This window comes from Pristiophorus japonicus, chromosome 1 (genome assembly GCF_044704955.1).
Source record: "Pristiophorus japonicus isolate sPriJap1 chromosome 1, sPriJap1.hap1, whole genome shotgun sequence".
NCBI lineage: Eukaryota > Metazoa > Chordata > Chondrichthyes > Pristiophoridae > Pristiophorus > Pristiophorus japonicus.
This window is the reverse complement of record NC_091977.1, coordinates 470,604,435-470,617,284: the sequence shown is the minus strand read 5'-3', so window position 1 is coordinate 470,617,284 and position 12,850 is coordinate 470,604,435. Positions and strand designations below refer to the sequence as shown.

The 12,850-nt window shown below is 41.8% G+C and overlaps 1 protein-coding gene across 3 annotated transcripts in view; it reads left to right on the top strand.

Annotated features, from left to right (window-relative positions):
• tp53inp1 (tumor protein p53 inducible nuclear protein 1) overlaps positions 1-12,850 on the top strand; it is a 53,764-nt gene that overhangs the window by 4,322 nt on the left and 36,592 nt on the right. For all 3 annotated transcript variants that reach the window (XM_070894382.1, XM_070894373.1, XM_070894390.1), the window contains exon 2: positions 8,850-9,125. In XM_070894382.1, coding sequence (XP_070750483.1) covers positions 9,008-9,125 — 118 coding nt within the window. In that variant the 5' untranslated portion in view covers positions 8,850-9,007. The remainder of the gene's footprint in view (positions 1-8,849; positions 9,126-12,850) is intronic.

Genomic DNA, 12,850 nt, shown 5'->3' with positions numbered 1-12,850 from the left:
TCTGGTTCTGGACTTCCCCAACATCGGGAACATTCTTCCTGCATCTAACTTGTCCAAACCCCGTCAGAATTTTATATGTTTTTATGAGATCTCCTCTCATTCTTCTAAATTCCAGTGAATATAAGCCTAGTCGATCTAGTCTTTCTTCATTGTCAGTCCTGCCATCCTGGGAATCAGTCTGGTGAACCTTTGCTGCACTCCCTCAATAGCAAGAATGTCCTTCCTCAGAATTAGGAGACCAAAACTGCACACAATACTCAAGGTGTGGTCTCACCAAGGTCCTGTACAACTGCAGTAAGACATCCCTGCTCCTATACTCAAATCCCCTCGCTATGAAGGCCAGCATGCCATTTGCTTTCTTTACTGCCTGCTGTACTTGCATACCTCCCTTCAATGACTGATGTACCATGACACCCAGGTCTCATTGCACTTCCCCTTTTACTAATCTGTCACCATTCAGATAATCTGCCTTCCTGTTTTTGCCACCAAAGTGAATAACCTCACACTTATCCACATTATACTGCATCTGCCATGCATTTGCCCATTCACTTAACCTGTCCAAGTCCCCATGCAGCCTCCTAGCATCCTCCTCGCAGCTCACACTGCCACCCAGCTTAATGTCATCTTGGCACATCTGGGAAGAACAAAAGGGAAACATGATAAGTCTTCTAACTTTTATCTGAGACAGTGGAGCCTGTGAATAAGTTTATTTCTAAAGCTGAAAAGAAGTGAGGGAAAAGGTGCTGGCTGATAGGCAATGATCACCTCAGTCAGGTAGTGAAGATAAAAGAAACAGAAAAAGGATGGAACTAAGGTGGATGGCAGAAGCAGATGGGAAAGGGAAGAAAGGCACCTATTATGAAGTTGCTAATGTTGGTATCCGGACTAGAGGTCTACATGTGCCAAGAAGAAGGGCAAGAAGGTATTCCAGAAGAATGAGATATTTGCAAAGCAATCACCATTTGGTCTCCCCAGTGTATGGAATACCACAAATTGAGCAGAGAATACAGTATCAGATAAAAGTGGATATCACTTGGTAAAATATATAGTTAGGCATCTCAGCAGCCAAGTTTTTTTAAAGCTATTTCTCACTCACTAGAGGGGCCACACACAATCTCCCTGACCTGCTCCTAGGCCTACATGATTCCTGACCTCCTTTCAAACCTATATCAACTTGTAAATATCCACAAATTGACACAGGAGAGCAGCCAAGGGTGTGACATCCAATTGCACCATCTGGCCTTATCTACTGTAACGGGATTTTTAAATACATCAGGGAAACCCAATTGAGGATATTGCAGAACATTGGTATGATGGAGGCTGGAACAGTCGCTTTTGCTCCTTCACAAACATTGTTGTGGAGCCCACCAGCATCTGAAGTGTCTTTACATTCTGATGAACCAAAATTTGCTGGATTTATTTATTTCAAACTAACTAAAATCACCAAGATTAAAGTCTAAAATCATTCCTTTTTGTAGGCGATGGAAGATACAGCTTGCATTCCTGAGAAGAAATTAGACATTAGAGACCAGTCTCAAAGACTGATCCAGCCTTTCCTGTTGATCTAGTTAGTCCTTTATTGGTACCACCTGTTGAAATATTTTCTGTGGTAGATAAAATCAGAAACATTGGCCTTGAAATGTAAAACTTTTGCGCTGGCCGTTAAGGCCGGTTTTGAAGAAATAATGGCGGCCGGCTCGCTTCTACCCACTTCTGACATAGAACACAGCGGCCACCATGTTGGGCAGGGCAGCAGCGCTGCTGTTTCCTGCGCTCGCCACAAGTCTTTTAATTACCAGGAACATGATGTCAATCGGCGTAGAACACCGAATTGATGCACGCTCAGTAATTTTTGGACGTCGCCGCTACTCTTACCACCTTTGCCAAAGCACGCCCGTTCGTGCAGCCATTGATAGCGCGTAGAGCCGGGGAAAAGCGGCGATGAGCTATAACCCGTACATAAACGGCTGCTTTGATAACTGGTAACTATGGAGAGCTCAAACTATGTAATTGGAGTGAAATCTTCTGCCAATGAGATGCACCAAATCTCCCCCCTGGCCAGTGAAACATTAAAGGTGGTAAACACTTTGAAAATAAACTATACTGTACAAAAGTTGTAATAATCTCATGAAAAAATCCAAGCTGCATGTCCTTAAATTTTATTAATTGGGTTTTCTAGTTTAGGAACTGATAAAATAATGGGGCAGAAATTGCGGTCTCTGCATGGTGTACACTCAGAGTACGCCATCGTAAGCCATTTCAAAGGCCCCAGAAATTCCGTTTTCTGCATGAGCTTCCACATGCGCGAAATACGGAATTTACGATATGTCATGGTATGCCTTGACAGATCATCCGAACAGATTGTAAAGTAAATATAACTGGCGACGAGTTGGACTATTGAGAACATAAGAAATAGGAGCAGGAGTAGGTCATTTGGCCCATCTAGCCTGCTCCGCCATTCAATGAGATCATGCCTGATCTATCTGAACTTCACTTGCCTGCACTATCCCCATATCCCTTGATTCCCTTAATATTCAAAAATCTATCGATCTCTCTCTCAAATATGCTCAACGACAGCTTCCACAGCCCTCCGGTATAGAGAATTCCAAAGATTCACAACTTTGTGTGAAGAAATTTCTCCTCAACTCAGTTCTAAATCGCCAACCCCTTATTTTGAGACTGTGACCCCTGGCTCCAGATGCCCCAGCAGGGGAAACATCCTCCCTGCATTTACCATGTCAAGCCCTGTAATAATTTTGTACGTCTCAATGAGATCACCTCTCATTCTTTTAAATTCTAGAGAATATAAGCCTGGTCTGCTCAATCTCTCCTCATAGGGCAATCTCCCCATCCCAGGAATCAGTCTGGTAAACCTTTGTTGCAATCCTTCTATGGCAAGTATATTCTTCCTTGGGTAAAGAAACCAAAACTGTACACAATACTCTAGGTGCGGTCTCACCAGGGCCCTATATAATTGCAGTAAGATGTCTTTACTCTTATACTCAAGTCCTCTTGTAATAAAGGCCAACATACCATTTGCTCTCTCAATTGCTTGCTTGGGAAATGTTGGTGTTCAGAGGGACCTGGATGTCCTTGTACACGAATCACTAAACATTAACATGCAGTACAGCAAGCAATTTAAAAAATACTCTGCTTTTCTATTTTTTCCTACCAAAATGGATAACTTCACATTTCTCCACATTATAATGTGGATAAATGTGAGGTTATCCACTTTGGTGGTTAAAAACAGAGAGACAGACTATTATCTGAATGGTGACAGATTAGGAAAAGGGGAGGTGCAACAAGACCTGGGTGTCATGGTACATCAGTCATTGAAGGTTGGCATGCAGGTACAGCAGGCGTTAAGAAAGCAAATGGCATGTTGGCCTTCATAGCGAGGGGATTTGAGTACAGGGGCAGGGAGGTATTGTTACAGTTGTACAGGGCCTTGGTGAGGCCACACCTGGAGTATTGTGTACAGTTTTGGTCTCCTAACTTGAGGAAGGACATTCTTGCTGTTGAGGGAGTGCAGCGAAGGTTCACCAGACTGATTCCTGGGATGACGGGACTGACATATCAAGAAAGACTGGATCAACTGGGCTCGTATTCACTGGAGTTCAGAAGAATGAGAGGGGATCTCATAGAAACGTTTAAAATTCTGACAGGTTTAGACAGGTTAGATGCAGGAAGAATGTTCCCAATGTTGGGGAAGTCCAGAACCAGGGGTCACAGTCTAAAGATAAGGGGTAAGTCATTTAAGACTGAGATGAGGAGAAACTTCTTCACCCAGAGAGTGGTGAACCTGTGGAATTCTCTACCACAGAAAGTTGTTGAGGCCAATTCACTAAATATATTTAAAAAGGAGTTAGATATAGTCCTTACTACTCGGGGGATCAAGAGGTATGGCGAGAAAGCAGGAATGGGGTACTGAGGTTGCATGTTCAGCCATGAACTCATTGAATGGCGGTGCAGGCTCGAAGGGCCGAATGGCCTACTCCACCTATTTTCTATGTTTCTATATTCCATTTGTCATGTTCTTGCCCACTCACTTAGCCTGTCTATATCCCCTTGAAGCCTCTTTGCATCCTCCTCACAACTTACATTCTCATCAGCAAATTTGGATATATTAAGTTTGGTCCCCTCATCCAAATTATTGATAGCTATTCACAATATACGAGGCCCAAGTACCGATCCTTGCGGTACCCCACTAGTTACAGACTGCCAATCTGAAAATGACCCAATTATTCCTACTCTCTGTTTTCTGTCCGTTAACTAATCCTCAACCCATGCTAGTATATTACCCCCAATCCCATGAGCCCTAATTTAGTGTAATAACCTCTTGTGTGGCAACTTATCGAATGCCTTCTGAAAATCCAAATCATCATCACAGGCAGTCCCTCGGGATCGAGGAAGACTTGCTTCCACTCTTAGAATGAGTTCTTAGGTGGCTGTACAGTTCAATACGAGAACCACAGTTTCTGTCACAGGTGGGACAGATAGTCGTTGAGGGAAAGGGTGGGCAGGGAGCCTGGTTTGCCATACGCTCCTTCCGCTGCCTCTGCTTGATTTCTGCATGCTCTCGGCGACAATACTCGAGGAGTTCAGCGCCCTCCCGAATGCACTTCCTCCACTTAGGTCGGTCTATGGCCAGAGACTCCCAGGTGTCAGTGGGATGTCGCACTTTATCAGGGAGGCTTTGAGGGTGTCCTTGTAACGTTTCCTCTGCCCGCCTTTGGCTCATTTGCCGTGGACGAGTTCCGAGTAGAGCGCTTGCTTTGGGAGTCTCGTGTCTGGCATGCGAACTATGTGACCTGCCCAGTGGAGCTGATCAAGTGTGGTCAGTGCTTCAATGCTGGGGATGTTGGCCTGGACGAGGACGCTAATGTTTGTGCGCCTGTCCTCCCAGGGGATTTGCAGGATCTTGCGGAGACATCGCTGGTGGTATTTCTCCAGCAACTTGAGGTGTCTACTGCACATGGTCCACGTCTCTGAGCCATACAGGAGGGCAGCTATTACTACGGCCCTGTAGACCATGAGTTTGGTGACAGTTTTGAGGGACTGATCTTAAAACACTCTTTTCCTCAGACGGCCGAAGGCTGCACTGGCGCAAGTATTTGCCCAACAACTGTCCAGCAATTGCCCTTCGCAACTATTATGGCTGGTAAAAGCAGGTGTAAGGCCTGCTTTCATCAGCGTAAGGTTATATATAAGGCTTAAAGAAAACATTTAAAAATCCAAAATTATGCATATACACTTTAGATGAGTTTACGCAAATATTGGTCCTAATTAAGATGTTAAATTATTTATGAACATTTTTTTATTTAGATTGTTGCAATGAAGGGAGTGATGAATATAATTTAAATCCAGTACATTTCTATTTATTAAAATTCTGTAGAAATGGGGATTCCCTTCATAAATGATTGCAATGAATCCTTTTTCATTGGAGGACTGGGCCCACATGATCCCAGGGACGCTTCCGATCCGCTTGCGTCCCTGGGATCTGTGAGCCTTAATGCTGCCATACACCTGGAGGCCCGAGACCGCATCTCTGCAGCCTGGTTGCCTGAATGTAAATTCATAAATATTTCTTGGGTCGGAGGCGTACTCTGGAGGTACACCTCCGACCGCAGTTTCTAGGCCAATATGCAAAGTTTTTAAGTCTGTTTTTAAAAGGCCAAAAATTCAGGAAAATTTAACTGCATATTTTCATCAAGAGTTCTTCAAAAGTCTGTTATTGTAAAAAAAAATGTAATTGAACTCTCTTCTGAACGATCACACCAGTAAACTCGTGACCAAGAGTGTTACCCTTTTTAAAAAATGTATTTTAATTCATGTATGCCTTGTTACTTTTAAATAAGTTGCACCCAAATAACTGACTTCAATTGTCTTTCAGTTTATTGCAAAAATTCTTTGATAGAAGAACATAAGAACACAAAAATAGAAACAGGAGTAGACCATACGACCCCTCGAGTTTGCTCTGCCATTCAATAAGATCATGGCTGATCTGATCATGGACTCAGCTCCGCTTCCCTGCCCGCTCCCCATAACCCCTTATCCCCTTATCGTTTAAGAAACTGTCTATTTCTGTCTTAAAGTTATTCATTGTCCCAGCTTCCACAGCTCTCTGAAGCAGCGAATTCCACAGATTTTCAACACTCAGAAGAAATTTCTCATAATCTCAGTTTTAAATGGGCGGCCCCTCATTCTAAGATCATGCTCTCTAGTTCTAGTCTGCCCCATCAGTGGAAACATCCTCTCTGCATCCACCTTGTCAAGCCCCCTCATAATCTTATACATTTCGATAAGATCACCTCTCATTCTTCTGAATTCCAATGAGTAGAGGCCCAACCTCCTCAACCTTTCCTCATAAGTCAACCCCCTCATCTCCAGAATCAACCTAGTGAACCTTATTTGGACTGCCTCCAAAGCAAGTATATCCTTTCGTAAATGTGGAAACCAAAACTGCACGCAGTATTCCAGGTGTGGCATCACCAATACCCCGGAGCATAACTTCCCTGCTTTTATACTCCATCCCCTTTGCAATAAAGGCCAAGATTCCATTGGTCTTCCTGATCACTTGCTGTACCTACATACTATCCTTTTGTGTTTCATGCACAAGTACCCCCAGGCCCCGCTGTACTGTGGCACTTTGCAATCTTTCTCCATTTAAATAATAACTTGCTCTTTGATTTTTTTGGCCAAAGTGCATGACCTCACACTTTCCAGCATGATACTCCATCTGCCAAATTTTTGCCCACTCACTTAGCCATCGTATATGATCCAGATCGAACTGGCTTTTTTTTCATTGTTGCTTAATTACATTTTTTTGAATGATCTTTTCATCAAGATCCTGTTTATATCAAGAAAATACTGCTGAACCCACTAAAGAAAGAAATATTAAGATTTCTAGAAAGTTTTGTTCTTATTGAAAATATATACAGAGGTGCCTATATAATATACAGTTCCTATACAACCATAATCGTAAAATAAGCTTGTAAGAACAGTTTGGTATTTCCATAGTTATATATCTTGTGATCATTGTCCTATTTTAGCAAATTTAGCAAGTGGCCAGTATTCAGTCACTGGTATCTCTTGCATTCTTGTCACTTTAGCAACATCTCTCTTCCACATAATGGTGCTACTTCCTTTATATTGCACTCAGTCCATTACATTTTCTGCGTCGGCTTATGTTTCGGGCATAATCTCAGGAATTCTCATACAACAGTTTAAGGACATCTGTGCCACAGACTTTCATTTCGAAATGTACTGTTATTTGAGGTGACTACCCGAAAATACTGCACCGATCCTTTAGACACGACCTTTGGCCTCCTATTGATGTTACCGCTAGAAAGATTGTGTTGCACGGGAGCTTCTGTGCTACACTTATTTAAATCAGCAGATAGCACCAAAATACTGATGATACCAGCATTCTTTTTGCAGGCTCATGGCTCATGGTGGCACTACCCCCTTTTTCGGGCTTAATCGAATTTCTAGGCCATTGTTTCTCATCTGCATCTCTGTTTTGAAATGTTTGATTTATTCATCCTGTTGGATATTGTAGAAGACCAATTTGACTTATAAATTTGCATAGCTTGTATTTTAAGACTATTTTTCCAGTTTACTTAATTTTAGCCATCATCTTTCACAAGATTTTATTGATTCTTGTACTTTCTTCTGTATTCAACTATTTTTGGTAGGGAGCTTTTTTTATTCTTAGCCTTTTCTTTCAATTGGAACAGAGATTGGGCTATTTGCCCAGCGAATGTCCTTCAAACTTTTACACCTGGTACAAGTAGGAGTAACACTTTTAAAACATAAAAAAAATTAAATTTATTCATTTTATATTAAAAACCCTGTTCATTAAGGTAAGTTTATTTTTAACCCTATTAAAACACATTAAAAAAAATTCTGAAACATTTAATTATATTTAATTTCAATTAATTTTAAATATGTGAGGTGTTTTAGGAGGGTATCCTCATTGATAGTAATGGGAGCTCGTACAAACTGAGCTCACTATTATTATCAATGAGAATACTAGTTAGTGATTGGTGGTCCAGGCCCACGTGATTCCAGCATATGCGTCCGTATGTGGAAGACATCTTCCTGTACGCTGCGCAGCGAATGAAGGCCTCAGACCAGAATCCTACATTCCTCCGAGACCAACAGGTATTTTTGCAGATTTTTTGGGGGTCAGAGGCGTTTGTACGAAGGAGGCCTCCGACCGCAAATTTCCCCCCGATATATTGATCTGAATAAAAAACTGTCCTGTGATTTTTCTCCCATTTTGTTCCTGAAGATGCTCAATCATGCTGGGGCATGGTTTCATGGGTGCTGGCCATTTTTTGATACATTACACAAGTGATTATTCTAGATGTACGAACCTGGGCAGTGAGAGTCAGTGTGCTTGGCCACGAGTCCAATCACAGATGAGCCCAATCTTGTTCTCGCCTGATAGTTACATGTGCAGCTTCCAGTAGGGGTCCCTGCTCTTCAATCAAGAAAACCTGGCTCAGGAATGCTGGCCCCAGTTGTAGTACCCATACTGCAACTCCCAACAAAGACCATTACCTCTGCCCAGACAGGTGATGGAACCTGGGACTTTTCTGATCTGTATGGCTTATCATCTGAGAATGCTAATAAAGAACTGAAGAAAGATTTGCAGTGAAGTAATTCAGAAGTTTACAAGCTAAAGTCTTTGTGCATTTTAACAGAGTTACTGCTTAAATAAGCTGTACTTTGTTTACATAGGCATTTTTAGATTGTGGAGTATTAGTATACATTTCTTTTTCATGTTGTCCTGTTTCAATTTTTTTCCATTTTAAATATTTTTATAACTTTTTTCCACACAGATGCATGAAAATTTTAGAGCTTCACCGTGTGGAATTTTGGAATTATATGTATTTTGAGCACTCGCTGATCTACTTCCTTGTGCCACTAAAGTGATTAGTTGCTCCATTCAGTCAATCACCATTGTACAACAGTAGAAGTACCTGCCCTTCACTGAGCTATGTACCAACGTTTCTCAAGTATGTTGTTTGGAGCAATTGACAATGCTGAAAATGAAAGTCAGGTGCCAGAGATTAGTGAAAAGGAGGATGATGAATGGATTCTGGTTGATTATATAGGTAAGACAATTTAACCCAAAACACAAGTTAATGTACATAAATGACTTATGATATGTTATATTGGTGAAGACTTGAACATTAGACTGCCTTGTTATACTCATTAATTTAAACATAACTGACCAATATCAATATGAATACTTTTTTCATGTCATACAATGAAGCTTTTGGAGGATTTTGAAACATCTTTTCACAAGATGATTTTGTGAGCTGAGTCACATCAAGCTGTACTGTATCACCAAGTTTCAGATTACTCTAGAGTCACAGCATGGCTATTTCTTAAATATTCCGTTAAACTAAATACCACAGTGGTTAAATGCACCATATGATCTGTTTGAGTCATGTAAACTAGAAAAGTCGCAATTTGATCGCCAATCTGTATGATTCTTAATCAAGTGTGAGAGGGCCTTCCAACAATTTGTCTCGGGTCTCTGGACTGGAAAAGGCAAAAAAAAATCTTCTGATAGGTAACCCCTGTTGGAAAGTGCAGATGTAGACAGAAAACAAAGCCAGGACCAGGCTCGGTTGAAATGGCTAAGCCTATACTTGAAGAATAGCTATGTGGACAAACTAAGTTCTGGTACCAGTGGAACTGTATACTAATACGAGTTCTGATACCAGTGGAACTGTATGCTAATACGAATCCTCAGTTTCTGGAGAGAAGGTGAGAAAATTGAGTTCGGGGGAAGAATCACAACACAAAATACTTAAAATGTGGAAGCCATATAAAAACAACTCAAAAGTAACAAGAAATAACATTTCATGAAGTATCACAAACCAAGTAGACTTGACTAACTACCATTACGCCAATCAAATAATCACACAAAATGCTGTTTCTTTTCATGACACTGTACATGCACTTGATGAAGGTACTTTATTTTTCAATAAATGGGAATTGTATTTTAATGAATTAGTTTATAATCCTAAATAATTTAATGATTATTGGATATATTTTTATTTTCCTCTTTTTAGTGTTTTATGGTTCAGAATTTCTGCTCAAGACAGCCTGGGACCAGACATTTTGTTTAGAGCTTCTGTTGATGTGACATCATAGCCTCGAGAATCTGCAGGGATTCAGACGGACTCCACCCATAACTTTGGCAGGAGACCGTCAGAGCTCAGTGAAAAATGACAGGGACACACGTGCGCCGGGTTTCTTGAGTTTCCAGCCTGCCTTTTAAGGGCAGAACCTCCACCCACCCCTTACAATGCAAATGTCATTAGTGGATGGAGCCAGGGCAAGAGACGCACTATGCTGGCAGTTCTGACATCCTCATTTTATTCAGGACTGGACACTGGTATGCCCAGTGAGATGAGGCATATCCGCTTCCAGATGGCTTTAAATGGGTCAGGCAAGTGATCTAGACTCCCAACAGTAAAAATTGTCATTTTCAAATGTCTTGATCGGCCTCCTCATACAGGGTTCTAAAGAGGTCATGACTGGGGTGTGGGGTAAGGAGGCAGGACCAAAAGAACTCCCACCCTAATGACGCACAGGCGCTGGATTTTCCAGCTGTATGGTGTAGTAGGTGGCGGAGTGGAGTCCACAGTGGTGTTTGTGCCTGCCTACCCAATACAACTTGGGTGTCTGCCCACTACCACTACAAACTCCAGTTGGATTAGCACAGGAGAGCACCATTGGGATAGCATTCCATGGATTTCCAAGGCACATGACATTCCTCTATGGTGACATCATATATAGGAAGGGTTGGCTGAAATCAGCATTTGTCATTCATGATGTCATTGGAGCAGAACAGCGTACCACCCTGTTTGGGGATGGTAACACTCGCAAGGCGCTAGACATTGCAACAGGTGCAGAAGTCTCGCCTCTCACGAGAAATTGGGTTACTGCCCCCTAAAGGATATGGAGCGCAAAATAAACCCGCTCCACTTCCTTTCTGGGCAGTAGTGGGACGGATGGGTCGGAAGCGGTACACACTGGGCCACGTAGGAGGGGCTCTTCCCTTAATGAAAGGGAAGAGCCCAAGCTGCATATCCTGCAGCAACAAAAAGGACCTACCTGGACTATCTGGGAGCGGGGATGCTGTGCCAATAGCCGGCATTTGAGCAGAGTGTCGGGCTGACCGATTGTGGCACGGACCCCGTGTCCAAAGCACCAATGGAGCGCATGGAAAATCGGAGGCATTTTTTTTGAAAGCACCACACCTCTCCTTTAACTTGCGTCCTGCAAACGGCCAGCCGCCCAGTACATGTCCCCTGAAGTTGTCACTGTCATCGTCCAGCGCAGCTTCAGGGGCAATACCCAATTTAGGGTCCGGGGCGCTAACTGGGTACCGTGCACGGTGATGACGTCATCATCGCCAGCTGAGTGAGGTGCTACGGGATACCGCTGCCGCTAAACTCCTGACAAATTTAGCGAGAGTCATTAGTGGTGCCACGTCTGAGCAAAAAGTCATTTGTGCCCCGTTAGTGGGCTAATGGGATGCGCAAATAACCCGAATTTCTAGGCCCAAGAATTCTCATAAGGGAAAGCACACTGCAAAATATCTGCCCCAAGCTGCCACTGAGGTGTAGAATCACAGAACTAAAATCTCAGTCTATTTGCAGCAGCTTCATTAAAGTAACCTTCATTAAAGAAGAATTTGTAAAAAAAAATGCAGAACTTATTCTGTGACTGAGTTATCAAAGCCTTAAAATCAAGTAGAATGTATTCTCAACTCCACATATATATTCAGTATTTGGCTAATGTAAAACGCTTTAAGTTTAGATCTAAGTGCCGCACTAAGTATTCTCTAAATATTTCAGAACAATTTTTCCCAAGTTATTTTCTGCTTCCAGCAGTTACTGGCTGCAAATTTGAGACAATTGTGTCCAGCTGCACCTTATTGTGTAGCTGAATTTAAGGCCTTCATTTATATAACTTCAGCATTGTCTACTTCGTACTGCGTAATATTTATTGCTCTTTTCCAAAGACTTACCACAGAATACATGCAATGAAAACACCTGAGAATTAAGCAAAAAAATACATAATATAAATATATAATACATCTTTTAAACTGCATTGCTTGTAGAAGAAAAGCAAGAACTTATTTCCATGGCATGCTATTTTGCATATATGTAGCCAGGGCCAATCCTGTCCCTTTCTGGTGTTACACATACTTTCCAGCAGTGGGTATTGGATGATGATCAGGATTCCCCTCCCTAGATTAGGGACACGGAGGTCAATTGTAGCATTTCCATCCGACTACTACATGGCTAAGATCATCTAACAGCAGAAACCAGAGATCGAACTTGAAATTAACCTGTATGACTTAGTCCATACTATACCATCAATTTACCCACTCTCACGTGGTTTCATTGTAAAATGGCATTTATAAAATTTAAATTTGATAAGTAAAATTCCGAATCATAAATTGATTCTCCTTTTTCTCCCCTTGTTTTAAAAGTCAATGTTAATGTAATTATATAATAACATGGAAATTATTGTAGGAATTACTCTTAAAAACGTTGGTGCTTAAACATCACTAATGTTGAATAAAAAGTTTTAACTTGACCCTTTTTAACTTATGAAATGTCCCAATTGTGATATATTCACAGAGTACAAGCACACACACCTTCTAACATGGCAGGCAGCTCTGTCGGAAGCCTCCGGAATATGCCTGGTTCTGTTTAATTATTAACTCTAGTTGCAGTTCACAATACGTCCACATCCACAATGTGGAGCTATAAACATTACAAGCTCACAGACATTACACTTCTCCCTCCTT